General features: G+C 41.9%; 1 protein-coding gene across 9 annotated transcripts; it reads right to left on the reverse strand.

Annotated features, from left to right (window-relative positions):
• Positions 1-23: 23 nt before the first annotated feature.
• On the reverse strand, positions 24-13,863 carry cep164 (centrosomal protein 164). Of its 9 annotated transcripts, none has more exons than XM_028961469.1 (30): positions 13,344-13,863; positions 12,777-12,860; positions 12,545-12,656; positions 12,195-12,444; positions 11,473-11,619; positions 11,274-11,381; positions 11,050-11,127; positions 10,727-10,828; positions 8,761-10,021; positions 7,724-8,673; positions 7,042-7,095; positions 6,887-6,958; positions 6,718-6,806; positions 5,472-6,278; positions 5,136-5,267; positions 4,851-5,046; positions 4,569-4,643; positions 4,364-4,486; positions 4,043-4,186; positions 3,860-3,943; positions 3,711-3,779; positions 3,252-3,469; positions 2,966-3,151; positions 2,692-2,869; positions 2,347-2,454; positions 2,040-2,139; positions 1,368-1,673; positions 1,198-1,261; positions 454-576; positions 24-335 (listed from the first exon to the last, which is right to left on the reverse strand). In XM_028961469.1, the coding sequence occupies exons 2-30, from the start codon at positions 12,856-12,858 to the stop codon at positions 239-241; spliced, it is 6,315 nt and encodes a 2,104-aa protein (XP_028817302.1). In that variant the 5' UTR covers positions 12,859-12,860; positions 13,344-13,863; the 3' UTR covers positions 24-238. The 9 variants fall into 9 exon arrangements, with proteins under 9 accessions (XP_028817302.1, XP_028817303.1, XP_028817301.1 ...); XM_028961470.1 differs by having other exon boundaries at positions 7,724-8,379; positions 8,506-10,021; XM_028961468.1 differs by having other exon boundaries at positions 7,724-10,021; positions 12,201-12,444.
• Positions 13,864-17,415: the final 3,552 nt, after the last annotated feature.

The following is a 17,415-nucleotide window of genomic DNA, read 5'->3' on the forward strand; positions in this document are numbered from 1 at the left end:
GAATTCAGTAAGGAGGCTAGATGTATACTACAAAAAGCTTACATTTATTAAAATAGATTTGTATGTCTACTATAGAAGTAGTAGAAGGAATGAAAAAGCAGGATATTCCTTGTCCTGTACCACAAAGCGTCATGACTCAACCTCAGTTACCTTGGTCACTGGCCTACTCCAGAGTTTAGAGTAGCATAGGGGAGACAAAATAATATATGCCCAGAGTGTAACCCTGTATTCCAGATTTTCAGTAACGATAGACCTTTATCTGATTATTATCATCCAAGCTTAGCTGGACAAGTCCACCAACGTTAGAAGAAGGCCTGTAACGAGGAAACAAAGGTCTGTGCAGCTTGATCAAGGAGAAACAGTCGATCATTTTAAGGTGACACCATTAACACTCAAAATTGCACTGGCATATTTTGTGAATATTTTTGTTTGAAAGAATGTACAAAAGGATACATGCTGGGATCTTTTCGCCGCAACTCCAACCATCTTTTGTTGCCATCTATCAAGCTCTGTAACCGCTGTCCATCAACCAGTGCTGAGTTTGATGGAGCAGAGGAAAGACTACGCAAATGCTCACTGCAAAAGACATGCAAAGACCACCCCCACCCAATCAATGCCAATAATCTGGAAATAAAAGTTAGTCACATCAGATAATAACCATATCAATAATGATAGGTTCATGTCATAGTTTGTTGATCACGTTTAGGAAAAGGACCCCATATTTGGTATAATTGTACACTTGAATGCTGAAGTGAACATTAGCAGGACAAAACGTAAGACAAGCTTTGAGTATGAGTGGGCAGGGCAGCGCTCCTCCATCTACATAATATAGCACAGGGAGTAAGAAAGGAAGAAAAGGCTAAAACATGGCATTTGTCAGCATTTAACTGTGTTGCAACTCCAGTAATGCCAAATAGGGCAATCAGGTTCCAAGTTAACATCCAGTATGAGAAAAAGGATATGAAATTGGATATGACATTCATATCATCCATTTTAAGAGCAAAATTCCAGACATCATTCAAAAGGGGGAAGCCTGAATCCTCCCCTCATGTGGCTCAAATCCTGTCTTTAGGAGCAGGTCTGAGACCAAACACCTAGTTATATACCAGAGGGGTTTAAGGAGACAACCCTATCAGTAAATAGCTTTACATAGTTTTATATGCCTGACACATCTATACTGTAGAATAGTGTACTAACCTATATGCTGAGAGAGTGGAATGTGACCTTGCTGGATGCAGTCCACTTGTATCCATAGGAAGCCCTAAAACAGAGATAGAAAATACAGGTTTCTCTCCTCAATCCAAGAGCCATAAAACAGCATAAAAAGCAAAGATCATAATTTTTTAGGAATGTTCATGAAAACACGCCTGGAAGGAGATTGTTCCAGCGGGCCATCACAGTGTCCTCTAGTCCCCTTTGGTAAGCGAGGCCATTGCCGAGGCCAGTACTGATGGAGCTGGATGCTGCAGGAGGCCATGCCCAACTGTGTGTTGAGAGGGGTGCAGGTACTCTGTACTGGGACAGGGGTGGTGTAAGAGGATGGTAAGGTAGCTGGGTACTGGTGAAGGCTGGAGCCTGTCTTTGGGTCAGAAAGCCCAAAGCCCCCAACACTGTATTCAGCTGCCCAGAGATCTGCTGCAGAGACTCAGTCAACTCCTGTACTTTAGCCGGAACTGTGGAAGAAGAATGAGGGATGCATTATTGTTCAGAAGATATTCAGACGTAACTGTTGTTTGGCATATTTGGTTGAAATTGACAGTTTAAGATCTTACATGACAATAAAACTTCATGTAGATATCCTTTGATGTGGATTACACTGAGTAAAACATTAAAGCAACTTTCCAAAATGGCAAGATCACATTTACTCCAGTAATCTGTGTAAATGTACAGTTGTTAACTCCAAGCGCCGCAAATTCCCACCATGAAATAAGTCATTGCTCATGGAGAGTGTTCGCTTATGTCACATGAGACTTAAATGCTGCACAAAATGGATGGTCCTAAACGTTCTTTATTATTATTATTATGAATGGATTTCTCACCTGCACCATTATGACTATCCATACTGCTCAGTTCAGACTCTGTGACATCAAAAGTGACCTTCCTATCGGCAGCAGGCCCTTCTACATCATCATATGACAGCTGAAAGGACATGAAATAAAATTAAGTGCATTTCTTGAACAGTGCAGTCTAGGTAATAGTTTGTTTTTTTGTTTTTTTTTATAAATCAGTCAGTACTTCTGAATAAAAATTTCACTTTCAAATTCATATCAAAATGGTTTAATAATCTGCCTTGTTATTACAGCCACACATGTGAAAACTATTTTAAATGTAAAAGTGGGGAAGCACCTCCTCAGCCAACGAATTCTGCAGCTGGTTGAGTTTCTCGGCTTTCTTACGCAGAAGAGACTGTCCCTTCTGCACCGTCTCCTTCAGATGCTCCAGATTACTGGCTTCCTGAGAAGCAGGATTTTGAAGTGAAGTGATTGTCATTGTGAAACACTGCAGCGCATACAGCACACGGTGACACAACGAAATGTGTCCTCTGCTTGGTGAGCAGTGAACAGCCATGAAAGCCATGCCAGTGTACATTTCTCCTTATTCTTTTTTTAAGTTCCTTATGTCCTTTTTTTTAAAGGAGTAATATCAGCTTCTCCAACATATTTTGAGCTTTTCTACCAGCGCACCATTTACCTGCTGAAGGTTCTTGTAGAGCTCCTGGGTGACAGATTCACGGACAGGTTCCTGCAGACAGTTGGAGCTGGCTGCCCGCAGAGCTGCCTGTCTTTCACTCAGATTGCCACTCTGCTGTTCTAGAAAGCACCGTGCCCTCTGCATGAAGGCGCCTTCTGTGGAAATGTACTGTCTTAAGCTGGCAGAGAGAGAACACAGTGCTGTGGTAAATAATATTATTACACAAAAGCGTACCTTGGACATCTCCACAACGTCACAATTACTGTACACCTACTCATCCAGGCCGCTCTCGCTGCCCCGTGATTGAGGCAGAGGAGAAAGTGGAGGCTCCAAGTCATTTAAACACAGTTCCTGCTCTCCAGGTGTTGCTGAATCTTTCTTTTTCTGCTCTCTCTCTTCTGCAGTCTGCTCTCTTGTTTGGTTGGAAGAGGATGGTAGTTTCTCTCTTTTTTCCAAGCCACTTCAACAAAATTCAAAATTCAGTTAAGACAGTCCTCAGTCTTATATGCCAAACATTCACCACTCCAGAGTCAATTCTGAAAGGATTATGCTGGGTATACCTGACCCTTCGGCTCAGTCGTTCACAGCGCTCCTGCAGCAGCTGCACTTTAGTCTCAAGCTTCTCTCGCTCTGCATTCAACTTCCAGTTCTCCTCCCTTGCTCTGTCCCGTTCCGCCTTCAGTCTCTCTGCCTCATCCCTTGCTCGGTCTCTTTCTCCTTTCATTCGCTCTAGATCCCCCTGGAGTTCATCCCTCTGCTGCATCACACGAGGCAGAGCCTGAAATCACAGCGATCAAATTCATAAATGGATATAGACACCGAGATAAATAACAGTAGTGTTACAAACTCAAGCCCTTCACACTAAAAGGTAGATTAATATTGTTTTCAGTGTTGCCCACTAATAGAATGAGCCTACTGAAAAAAGGAAAACACATTTACCCCATAGGGACTAAAGTTGGCATCATACAATTTTCAGTAGGCATTAAAGATAAAAAATATGACCCCAGTCTCAGCCTTACAGCGGTTTCTCTTTGTAACACGTCTTCTTCATTCAGCAGCTCCTGCCTTCTCTTCATCAGTTCTGTTGCCTATAAGGAATATTAGAAACAGTTAACTTATTACACAAATGATATCCGATGTTATGTCTTTTAACGTTTCTTTCTCTTACCTGAACCTGCAGTAAGGTCTCCTGGGCTTTCAAATCTTTAGAGCGGATCTCCAGATGCTCTCCCAGTTTTTGAAGTTCAGCCTCCTGGAGGAATGTATTTAATTGCATACATTACAAAGATTATAAAAACAGCCTTTTTACAATTATGAAGGAGATCACGCGAGCGAGAGGCTTTCTCCTCACTTTCTGTGAGAAGGTCCTGTGGTTTTGCTGGAGCTGAGAATCCAGCTGATCTCGGAGTTTCTCCAGCTGGGAAGTGTTTGATGCCAGGATTCGCTCTCTGTCCTCCTGCAGAGAATTCAACAAGCGTTCCCTCTGACTGTTCTCCTGTTAGGGCATACAGAAGGTCAAGTGAACCAGCATGTACGATCACAAAACATGAGAAACCACCAAAAGGGCGTCTTGTATTAACCATCAGCAGTTCTGGTGGAGAGCACACATACAAGCAGAGTTTAACACCACCAATGACAGCTGTAAGCGTAGTGACAAGCGCCTCATCCTCACCTCCTCCAGGTGTTTCTCCCTGATGTCCTGCAACTGCTGCCTGTGCTCATCTCGGAGCTGCTCCAGCTTCCTGTTGTGCTCCCGCTGGACCTCTTCTCTCATCTCCTGCAGAACATCCCCCAACTAGTGGTACAAAAAGTCATTCAATTTGGAACTGTTTGCAGATTCCTCAGGAGGGTACGTAAAAGTATAAAATGGCTCCTACCTCTCTCTGATAATCTGCCAAATGCTGCTCTAGTCGAGGGCTCTTCACATCCCTCTGGTTCTCACTGCTTAAGGCCTAGAAATGGCAAAGTAAATTCTCAAAGACATTCGAAATAGAAGTGATGCATTCTGGCAGCTACATTATAATATGAAATTTGAATACAATACTGTCCAGTGTTGGACAGAATGCAGACATTATTTTACACATGAAATACATAGTTATATACATAGCTCTCTCTCTCACACACACACACACACACACACAAACACTACTGCTCCTGACCTCTTGTTTAAAGCAGGCCAGCTGCTCCTCTCTTCTCTCCTGAAGTCGCCTTCTCTCAGTCTGCAGCTCCAGCTCCAACTCCTCCCTCAGCTTCTCCAGCTCTCGTCTCCTCTGCGCATCCAGCCTGTCTCGTTCTACCTGCCGGTCAATTTCCAGGGCTTCACGGAGCTCCCTTAGCCTGGTCTCACTTTCCTCCCTGACAGAACAGACGTGAGGGTGTCTAGAGTCTGTGCTGCTTTAGTGTGTTGGTGAACAACGCAGAAGTAGTGAAGAAGTGGGTCTTACCTGAGAATGCGGTGCTGGACCTCCCTCTCCCTCAGAGTGCTGTCTCTTAGCTCCTGGAGCTTTCGCTCGGACTCCAAACTCAGGTTAGCTTCCTCTTCATGTCTTACTTTCTGAAGATGCAGCCTCAAGGACCTTAAATCAAGAGTCATAGAGGTATAATTAATTAAAGGGATATTCTCTCTCTCTCATTGCACAATATTAATAAAGGAAACTTTGATTCAACATATTTACTAATCATACTTACAGAAAAGTTCAAGAAGATACTGATCTTAAGGAATACACTCAAAATAAGACAAATCATTACAAAGGTGAACCTTTCTAACTAAAGGGACTAACCTAATTTTCTCCTCGTTCTCTTCCTTCAGCTTCTGCTCCTCCTCTTCCTCCTCCTTCATCAACTCCTCTCTTAGGTGGAGCAATCTCCTCTCTCTTTCCTGTTGGGCCTTTAGCTTCTCCTCCTCTAGTTCTACTTCACTCTCCTCTTCTTCTCTCCTTCTCTCTTGCTGCAAATGCCATATTCTCCCTTTATCCTCTTTTCTTTTTCTCTCATCTTCTTTCCTTTTTCTTTCCTCAGCCATTCTCTTCAGCTCCTCTTCTTTTCTCTCAAGCTCTTCTTCCTGTCTTTTAATATATTCTTCCTTTCTATTAAGCTCATCTTGTATCTTGTTTCTTTCTTCCTCTTGCATTTTCTTTCTGTCCTCCTCCCTCCTTCTCTCATCCTCTTCTTGCCTTTTCTTTTCCTCCTCTTCCTTAAATTCTTCCTCTTTTCTCCTCTTTTGATCCTCTTCTAACCAGTTCTTTCTCTCCTCTTCCTTCCTTATTTCTTCCTCTTCTTTTCGTTTCCTCTCATTCTCTTCCTTTTTTGTCCGCTCTTCTTCTTTCCTCTTCTTGTCATCCTCCTCATTTCTCCTCTTCTGCTCCTCCTTTTCTTCCTCTTCTTTGGCATGAGCACTGCGCACCAGTCTCCCTCTGGAGGTCTCAGGCCTCTTGTCCAGATAGTTCATCCTGGTCTTCAGCATGTCTCCATGGAGACCAGGTATGGGAGAATGGGAGGAGGAGGAAAAGGATATGTCAGGGGTGCCAACTTCTAATTGCAGCTTGTCCTCAGCAGGTAAGAGTTCTGTGTCTGCAGCCAACAGTCCCCTGCAGATAACCAGCAAGTTCCTCAGCATCAATACAGAATTCAGCAATTCAGCATTCACTGAAAATGTATGATTCTCTCGACCATAGAACATAACCTTTTTATTTGTCTTTATGGTTTATAAGTAGAAGCAGAAAAGCAATAGCGAATTCCCGCAGCCCCGAGAGCAGGCCCTGCAAATTTCTCTGTGCCTGTTTCAGCTGTGTTTTATCTCTCCTGAGCAGACTGTTTATATCCTGTTTGGTGGCTGGTTCAAACCAGACTGTGTTGGAGGAGCACAGGATAGATTTGAGAACTGCACTAAAAACTTCTGTAGAAAATACTACACTAAAAAAATACTTTTTTGTAACATTTCAAATTATTAGGAAAAAACAAACCCACTCATGCAAATTCTGGTTTAACATTAGACAATACACAATGAGATTTTTTTTCCCCACTAACATGTCAGTAGCCTCTGCCCTTCTTTTCCTCTCCATCACAGGATCATCCAGCTTGAGTATTTGCACTTTGTCATTTTCATCTTCTTTTTCCTAGAGTATGTCCAGAAAGCAACATCATTAAAGCATGGGAAATATATATATGGTAAAAGGTGCCAGAGAGAATATCTTACCACAGGAGATGCACTTGCAGACAGATCTTTAAGGTCAAGTATATTCTCCGAAAATTTGGACCGGAAGAGACCCTAAAGAGACAAAATGTTCAGAATATTTATATATATATAAAAAAAAAAAACGTTTTAGTTGCACAATGAATGTAAACACTTACACTGGCATCATGGGATGATGAGGCCTCTTCTATATGTTCACTGGCTTCAGTGTCCTGCAGCAGAAAGGTACACAGATTTCAACACAAAGGAAAACCACCTTATTTCACCAGGGTTTATTCTTCTGGTTTGAGTGGCACGCCCTCACACAAAACACACAAAAACCCACTCATGCTTCTAATTATGAGCCAACATGCCATGGCCTCAACTCGTTTTACACCGACAGTATTGTTGACCATGTCTGCCAGACTAGGACACACACAGAAGCCAGAAGATAAGAAGCTTGCAGAGGAGGGAGAGACAGAAGGAAGAGCACCTTCAAATCCAATTCTTAGGGGCAAAGGTCCTACAAGGGACATATGATTGAGAAACAATTCAAAGCTGCACAGTCTTATGTCTGGAAGACACATTCTGCATATTTTCCTACAAAAAGGATAAAAATGTTTAAATTCAATGTGCATAAATTGATCTTAAATCTGTTCTGGGTGCAAAGGCTGTGCAGCTGAAAGCACTCTGGTAGTAGGAGGGAATTAAAGCCTGAGTATCACCAACAGCACTTAACAGAATCTCTTGGGCCCCTAAGGGTGTGGATCAAGTCTGTCTGCTTCCAGAAGGGACTGAACTTGCAGCAGAGTTACATCACCACACGTGCAGGGGAGGGGAGCAGTGCCTATGGAGCCCTACCTCAATGAGGCCAGGGTCCCAGTGTGGTACAGGCATTTTTCTCAAGCACCCCATCCTGTGAAGGGACTTCAGAGGTGGCAACGTCTTCGGGTGCTCTCCTCTCAAAGAAACCGGGCTCTCGACCCTTTTGTCAACTACACCTTCATCTTCATTCATGGAAAGCATGCTTTGCTGGAAGCCTTTGTCTTTGATTTTTTTATTTTCCTTCTCAAATACTTGGTCCAGGTCCTTGTGTCCTCTGAAGACATCTGTTCCCTCAACCTCAGCAATATTTTCCTCCTCTTCATTAGTCTCTTCTATGCTCTGCTTACACCTCTCCACCACTTCCTCAGAGCTGTCATCATCGTATTTTGGAGTTGTTTTGATGCACATATGTTCCTGGTCAATCCTCTCTGCAGTTTTCTTTACTGGACCCTGGATTATCACCACTCCTTCTTCACTCTCAGCTTCCCCTTCATCCTTGCCTGATTCAACTTCCTCAATGTCCTCTTCTTCCACCTCTGATCCTCCCTCAGTTTTGTCATCATTGCCTTCTTTCTGAATCTCCTCCTCACTTTTTAAGCATCTTTCCACAACCTCATCACTCTCTTCACTTCCACCTACATTTTCATCACTTTCAACACATCTCTCAGTGGCTTCTTTACTCTCCCCACAACCTTCTTCATTTAGTACATTTTTTCCTAAATTTCTACCTTCACCTTCCTCCTCACTTTTTAAGCATCTTTCCACAACCTCATCACTCTCTTCACTTCCACCTGCATTTTCATCACTTTCCCCACAACCTTCTTCATTTAGTACATTTTTTCCTAAATTTCTACCTTCACCTTCCTCCTCACTTTTTAAGCATCTTTCCACAACCTCATCACTCTCTTCACTTCCACCTGCATTTTCATCACTTTCCCCACAACCTTCTTCATTTAGTACATTTTTTCCTAAATTTCTACCTTCACCTTCCTCCTCACTTTTTAAGCATTTTTCCACAACCTCATCACTCTCCCCACAACCTTCTTCATTTTTTCCTAAATTTCTACCTTCACCTTCCTCCTCACTTTTTAAGCATCTTTCCACAACCTCAAAACTCTCTTCACTTCCACCTGCATTTTCACTCTCCCCACAACCTTCTTCATTTTTTCCTAAATTTCTACCTTCACCTTCCTCCTCACTTTTTAAGCATCTTTCCACTACGTCATCACTCTCTTCACTTCCACCTACATTTTCATCACTCTCCACACATCTCTCAGTGGCTTCTTTCCTCACCCCACTACTTTCTTCATTTAGTAATTTTTTTCCTAAATGGCTGCCTTCACCTTCCACATCACCTTTCACACACTTTTCAAAAACATCACTCTCACAGTCTTCTTCTTTGACCATTTCCTCACTTTTTTCAGTACTACTCATTATTTTTCCAGCTTCTTCATGATTCTCTTCTTTTTCCTCCACCTCTTCTTCTTCTACACACTCCTCAATCTCATCCTCTACTTCCTCTTTCTCACTACTTTCAGAAACATCTGCAACATTACTGTTTTCTTCACAATTTTCAGCTTCGTCTTTAACGTTCATGGTATTCTTAATGGCTACACCATCACACTCCTTGTCAGATTTTATCCACCTCTCTGCAAACTCTTCTCTCTCGCCACTGCTCTCACCCCCACCAACCTGTTCATTCTTAGTCCTGTCACTGTCTGCTGTCCTCTTCCACTCATCCCCTTCACTTTGAGTACTTTTTTTGACTACCCCATTCCCTTCTTCACTTTGACTGAATTCATCAGATGTCTCTTCCCTCCCATCATCCAGTTGCACTCCCTCCTCAACACTTAATCTGCATCTTTCCAGGACTTCACTTTCTTCTTCATCTTCCTCCTTTATGCTTTCTCCTTCTGCACTTTGAGACCGAACTCTCTCATCACTGCAACCTTTCCCCCCTCCTCTTGAATATATAGCTACGACCTCATCGCTGTCATCCTCCCCTCTCTGCTCACTTCCAGTTTCCTCCATTCTATCTATTACTTCATCATCTTCTTCTGAACATTGTTTGCCCTTTCTTGCTTCATTTTCCTGTTTTTCCTTTTTGCAACCCTTGTCTCCATCCCTTCCAGGCTGTGACTCAGCAGCCAAATCATCCTCTTCTGCAATGCCTTTTTCGTCCTCATCCTCCTCTGCAACACTTTCCTCATTTTCATTTCCTTCTTCTTTACTGTTGAGTTGGAGGTCAGGTGATGGTGGGAATACACCAGTGCTACTGCAGTCCCTGTTGCCCCCATGTAGAGATGAGTGCAGGTGTCGCCCATGCAGAGAGTCCTTTAGATTAAGATGGGGATGTGGGAGAAGGGAAGAGTGTCACAGTGTCCAAAAGGAAAAGGAACACGTGCAAAGACACAAACGTCCCCAAGAAGATTTAATGGATAGAAAAGAAGGAACAAAATAAAGAAAGAGAGAAAGAGAGACAGATGGGGTGAAGGTGTGGGGATAAACAAAAAGGAGAGGGATTAAGCTGCATGCAAACCATGCAAACCACTCACGCATTCCATAGGCAGAACTCATGAAGAGAAGAACAGCCATGTTAACGAAACACAGAGAAGTAGGACAGTTAGAACCAGGACAGTAAATTGTTATAACAGAGGGTGAACTAAGGCCAAAGGATTTCATACTGCAAAGCAGTAACAGTGACAATATGAGGACAGGAAGACAAACAAGAAAACACAATAGCAACCAGATCCATAGGACAGATTCCATTTACACAACAACTAGACAACCACATACAGAATAAAGACACAAAAGACAAACACTCCTTTACTTCGAGAGTCGAGAGATGTTCAGAGAGATTGCAAGAGCACAAGTCATTCCACACATTAAATTCACCCTTTATCAGCACATTTGAATGACATTAAATACTACATATTTTATAGCAATGACACTCTTAAGATTTGATTTAGCTTTTGAGCAAACCAGCACTGAGGAGGAACAAAAAACAAACAAAAAAAAAAAGCAATGTGTGACAGGTACCTGAGAGGGAGGTTCTGGGCTGTGTTCCCCAGACAGAGCCAGGTCCTGTAGTTCAGGCTCAGTCCTTTCTTCTGGAGGTGGGGTGCCACTGAGTTCACTATCCTAAAGTACACAAATGACTGCTTTTACATGTCAGAGGAACAAAGAATTAAACCTAATTAAAAATTTATATAATTCAGTAGTAGCTAGTAGTGTGGTAGTACCCCAAAATGCTGCTCCAAAGACAGTGAATACTGGTTAGAAATCAATCTCAACGTATATTAATAAAAAAAAAAAAAAAGTAAATATTTGTACATAAGATGTCCAGTCATTTAAACAAGTACCTCATAGTGGATGCCTCCACCAAGATCGTCCAAGTCAAGGTGCAGGTTGTGCATCAAATGAGCTGTTCCACGTGGACTCTGTGAGCACATATTTAGATGAAAAAGTGTTACAAATACTAATAATAAATGCTCAATATCTGCAAACACGTCGATAAAAAATAAAGTGTGTAAGGCACACCACAAAGCACATTTATAAAATTAGAATTACACGGGCAGAGGGCTACCTCATCCTCAGAAGCCTTGTCTTCATCCTCAAAGCCAGGTAAAGAAAATGTCACCTGCTCCCCCTGTTTTCCTCCAAGCATAGATAACCCAGCACTGGACAAAGCGCCCTGTACAGGTACATGAGCAAACCTAAACTCCCTTCTACATGCAGCCTTTCACTCCATGCATTCGGTCCCATTATTTGGATTCCGTACATACCGGCGCAGAGCTCTTCAGAGGCTCCAATCCCCCCGAGCTGCTATGAGATGCCCGCAGAGTTAGAACTGGAGCATCAGCTCCCAAACCCCGGAGGGGGGCAAGGGAACCCAGGGAGGCTTGCAGAGGAGCAAGACCTGAACTCAGTGACTGACAGAAAGAGAACAATGCACAGAAAAGATACAACTGAATCCCTTGTCTATAGTATGATTTAGGGATGTTAGAAAATATTGACACAGCAATACTGCAGTATTTTAAGTGGTGATATTGCATCAAAACCTCGTACATCAAATGCCACTATAATTGAGCTTTTTCTTTAGTGTGGTCAGCAGAGATGAGAATCAGTGTGCAATTACAACCTCCACTCCTGTAGATGGCGCTGTACAGCTGAGTACTTTAATTTACTTGGCATTTTAGGCAGAGTGAAATCGCTAAACATGACAGACCGCATCTTGTACTTCAGCTCTTTTTTTTTTTTTTACATTTTCAGTGAACTGTAGAATATCACTATATATATATATATATATATATATATATATACACACACACACACACACACACACACACACACACACACACACACACACACACACACACGACCTGTGTAGCGTGATACGTATCGTATCATGAGATCCTTACCAATAAACACCCCTAGTCTCATTTTAAGTAAAATACATCTGGGAACAGGATTGAGAATCTGAAACTCGGATGGACTCTTCACTCACACCCACAGGTTTAAGCACTTCATGCTCCTTCTTCTTCTCCTTCTTTTCCTTCTTCTCCTTCTTGTCTTTCTTCTTCTTTTTGTCCTTGTCCTTTTTGGCTGAAGAAGCAGTGGTAGACTTGGATGGGCGGGCCTGGATACGGTCTCTTTCCTGCTTCACTAACTGGCGGTACTGTTCATCACATGGATGGTCCCAAGTGGACTGGCCAGATGCAAAGTTAAAGTAGTACAAATCCCCTGTCACGTCCTGGCTGCAAAATGTTTGAGAGACATGGGGGGTAGAATGTTTTGTACTGAATGTATTAAACATGGATGTCAGAAATCTACAAAATACAATCATCTCTTCAATACCAGGGTTTCCATTCATTGGGTAAAGGGGCAACAATACCCTCCCTGGCCAACCACAGCAGCTCTGGCTCTTCATCGGGGTCAATCCCAATCTCTCGTGCATATTCATGGATTTCTGTTACAGATGGCAAAGAATGGAAAATGTGAGAATTTTTACACAATCAAGTCTGGGATTACAAATAGAATATCCAATGGTACAATGACATGCATGAAGCTCTCCGAGCAATGATGGCACCTTGTTCAGAAGGGATGTAGTTCTCATCATAATCTTCCTCAAGTATCAACTGATCTCCAATCTGGAGAGCAGCTGCACTCATGGCTGCTGCGCAGAAGAGATTGAAGTGAGTGCATGCGCAATGCTACGACAATTCAAAACCCATTTAAACCTAAACCCCGCCCCGGGCAAATCTCCTTAACGTTATCGTACGTACAAGGCATCGTTAATGATCTGGACGTCACATAACCCAGCTACCGATTCTAGTGGGTAACACACTCGCCTATGAACCAGAAGTCCCAGGTTCAAATCCCACTTACTAACATTGTGTCCCTGAGCAAGACACTTAACATGAGTGTCTCCAGGGGGACTGTCCCTGTAACTACTGATTTTAAGTCGCTCTGGATACGGGCGTCTGATAAATGCTTTAAATGTAAATATTGTACTATTTAATTACATGCTGGGAAGCGTTACAACAAGCAGTAACAACAATTGTTTTCGCGGAAACAGCATGGCTTGCAACGTAAGTTGAACTTTACGGCAAGCTACGCTGTACGATCCGGACAGCGATTGCCAATAACCACGAACCTGGTTGTTGTCTCCAGTGCGAGTAGAGTCTCTGTCAGTCGAAGTCGCTAAAAGCCCGAGGAAACCTAATCTGTTGTATCGCCGGGCGCAGAGTGGATATTTCCACGGACTCTTCCTGCAGTCTTCACTCCGCCCCTTAGCAACCACGCAGCGCGTCGGCGCCGATTAGTCCGGACGCGCGACGTTAATCCATGCAAACGTGATAGTGTTTTGTTCATATATATCGTCGCATTTTCACGCGTAATCTGATTTCGAACGATTTATTAACTCGAACTCTTTCGCTCAGTTTTTCCAGTTCTCGTGCAACCCGGATGTGGCTCCCGGGGATCGGACGGGGGGGGGGGCATGGATATTGTCCCTAGCTGGATTGGATCGGCGACCCGATTTGTACTCCGAAAGCCAACATGGTATGGCCTAAACCCGAACCTACTCTTAAACCCTGATCCAAATCGGACAGCCACGGGGCGGCCTATGGAAGCGGATTCGTCAACAGAGCCGCCATCTTGGGACGGGCTAGGGCGCCTATCGGGACCAAGATGGAATACAGAATTAAAGAACCACAAACCGGCAAATTGGAGGAGCGATTTTTATCGTCTTCGCTCGTTTCAAATGTCAGATATGTATTTACGACCTAGCCGCGTCTTGAGTTAACACAGCACAGTTTTATATGTAATCCGCATGTAGATATTTTTGTACCATTCGAAATAAACTTAAAGTACACTCCCGCTACACGCATAACGATGCCAATTCAGACACTAAGACTCTTTGAAAGATGAACCTATAAAATGGTAGGACTGGACAGGGACTGGGAACTCCTAACCTTGGAGGCGTGAGACCACAATGTTAACCACGTGCTGCCCTTTCTCTATATTTTAAGGTCAAATTCTTACAAATTGCACCTTAAAAAACAGGTATTATTTGCCTAAATACACAAATATTAATAATTGCACCTGGAAGTAAACAAAAATGTATAACAGGGTCCACCAGATGAAATCTTCATATTTCAGAAATCCTTTAAAATGACAATTATGCCAGCAGGTCAATGTTAATTATATGAATTTTTGGTCAAATGATCAATTCAAGGTTCATGCTGAAATAATGTAAAATTAAAAGCATGAAAATTGGTGGTGTTTCAAGATTACAGGCAGATAAATATGCTGATTTTGTCAATTCCGTTTGCCTTTTAACTCTCCCCACCATTACCAAATCCGATTTACTAGTGCTTTAAATGGAACAGGCATGTAAGCAGTCTTGTGCAAATTTTATACATATGTTCTGCCTCTGTCCTTTCTTTTACAGGGCCAGTGTTGGCCTAGCAGTTAAGGAAGGTTTCTGGTTCGAATCCCGGTCTGCCGAGGTGCCACTGAGACAAGCACACTGCTCCCCGGGCACCTGTCATGGCTGCCAACTGCTCACCAAGGGTGATGGTTAAAAGCAGAGGACATATTTTGTTGTGTCACCGTGTGCTGTGCTGGAGTGTGACAATTCTTTCACTCAATATTTAAGATATTTGATACATGATCAGAGTTTGTGGGGGAATCCTCTTGGTGCCTTGTGCATCACCCCCTTTCACTTTCTACTCATCAAAAGGACACACTAGTCTCTGCCACCTTGCTTAATGAATTGGAAATCCTCAAAATCTCCCAAATACAATCATTAGATATGGGATATCCTTTACCTTTTCTCTAAGGGGTTCCTTCAAGACAAGATCATTTTTAAAAACTATTTTAATTAGGGTGTTCTGAGCTATACATATAGCAGGGTATTATTGCCTAGATTATACCTCACATCCATACACATTTATACAATATTCACATACATTTTGAGATTTTTGACCTCATTCAGTCAAAGAACTTCTCTTTCGTTCCTGTGTGATGAAAGTGAAGTGATTGTCATTGTGATACACTGCAGCACAGTGTATCGGAATTCGAACCAACAACCCCCTGAATACAGGGCCAATTCCTTACCCGCTAGGCCACCACTGACCCAGTTTAAGTCTGGGCAGGGCTTGTTGTGGAGGTCACTGTGAGCTGATATTTGATTATATTTATTTATTCATACACTTATTTATTTCTCTGTTGGGGTTTGGGCAAGGAAATGGGAGCATGCTCCATTATGGTTTCTTGTAAATATTCAATTACTCATGCTCTTAAAAAAAAAAACAGGCAGACCAAAAATACCAATAGCCAGCATGTGTTTTAATATGAACAGAAAACTCCACATAAAACCAACATTTTCATACAGCCATACATTCTCACATAAAAATAATGTCAGTTTCATTCAAATACAATTCACAATATATTTCTGATTAAGCTTTAAATTTAGTTACAGATATTTCACACTTTTTTTTTTTTACTATTTTACTATCCTGAAAGGCTTCATGTCATATTTCCTACCTTATTTTCATTGTAATAGATCAACAATTGTACAAAGTATAAATCAATTACATATCAGCAGCAAATACTGTATGCTCCAGAGTCCACCCTTGTACTGGGATCAGGATTATTCAGATTTTTCAGATCAAACGTGTCCCAATTCAAACACAAACTCTAACACCACAAAGTGATTGTTTCATCCACATTAAAATGAAATTGGGTTAGGTGATCTAGTCTGTTTCAGAATCCCTCTTTTCCCCTTTGATTAACGCATTTTCAAGATTCAAATCCAATCTGTTATTCGAAATCCCATTGGATTACTTTTAAACAACTGAGCCCAGAATACAATGGTTCAATGACTTAAATCTGTGTATGTATAGTCTAGAAAGGAAATAAGGGCCGGTTTTCTTCCATTTAAAGGCAGGACTAGACAATTCAATATTACTAGAAAGTAAATGTAATGTATAGTATATGCTGCTAAACAGATGTATCCATGCATCATCAGAAAATTTTTATTTGTTATTCATAAATTATTTACACATTCATTTTTCACAAATTAATTTCTGTGCAAATTATGAACTTGCAAATCTCTATTCAGTGTATCATGTCCACTTTAAAATATGAAAACTGCAATTTGTTCTAGAAAATATAATATAGAGTGGCTAAAACAATAACATCCTAGTTTTAAGTCACGTAATCCATAAAAAAATTGAAATGCTACTGAAAAGAAGTATGTGAACCTTTTTGTGACCAAAAAAGCTAAGTCAGGTATTAGCAAATCAAACTCATTGTTAACTGAGTTTGGAGGTGTGGACCAGAACTACTTTTGAGAAATAGAATCCACTACGCAGGACAAATATGCCTCTGTGTGCCAAAAGGAGCTTGTTGATTTGCATAAAGTGAAGGTGAAGTGATTCTCATTGTGATTCTCACTGCAACACAACACTACGTGCACACAACGAAATGTGTCAGCCATGAAAGGCACCCAGGGGCCTTCGGGATTTGAAACCGCAAACTTCCAATTACGGGTCCATGTCCTTACGGGTTACAAAGTAATTTCAGAGACTACACCAGTTCTACAACAATCTACAAATGGAAGCACTTTGGCATTGTGGCTACTCTACCAAGAAGTGGGTGCCCAGTCAAAATGACCCCAGAAGCTCAACGAAGACTCAAAAAACAACCCAGACTGACAACCAAAGATTTCAAGGGAATCAAATGGCTAACATCTGTTCATTGTTCAGCAGTACACATTGAACAAGCAGGGTGTAGTAGAGTAGTAATTTAAGCAAGAGTAGCATTATTCCAAAAAAGTAATCCAAAAATTACTATCACAAAAGAACGTAAAAAGACTACTAAAGTACTGAGTAACTGTTTTAACAGTTTATTTATTTTTTTTAGAAACAATGTATTCAGACAGAAATATCGGTGTGGGTGGAAATGCTGACACATTAGCCCAACCTGACCTATAACCCAAAATGCTTCATACATACAACCATGGATAACAAGTTCATGATCGTGCTGCAGAACCTCATAAAGCAACTACAAGAAATCCTCTGTACGGTGCACATTTTTAATAAAAGCCAAGGCTGGAGCATGATGTGTTCCGACTGTTTAACACACCATGGAGGAGAAACAGACACAAAACAAGGTGAGCACTTTGAGTGAGACTGGGGAGTTAAAGCGCCACTGTGGAG

Source organism: Denticeps clupeoides, chromosome 19, assembly GCF_900700375.1.
Source record: "Denticeps clupeoides chromosome 19, fDenClu1.1, whole genome shotgun sequence".
NCBI classification, from domain to species: Eukaryota; Metazoa; Chordata; class Actinopteri; order Clupeiformes; family Denticipitidae; genus Denticeps; species Denticeps clupeoides.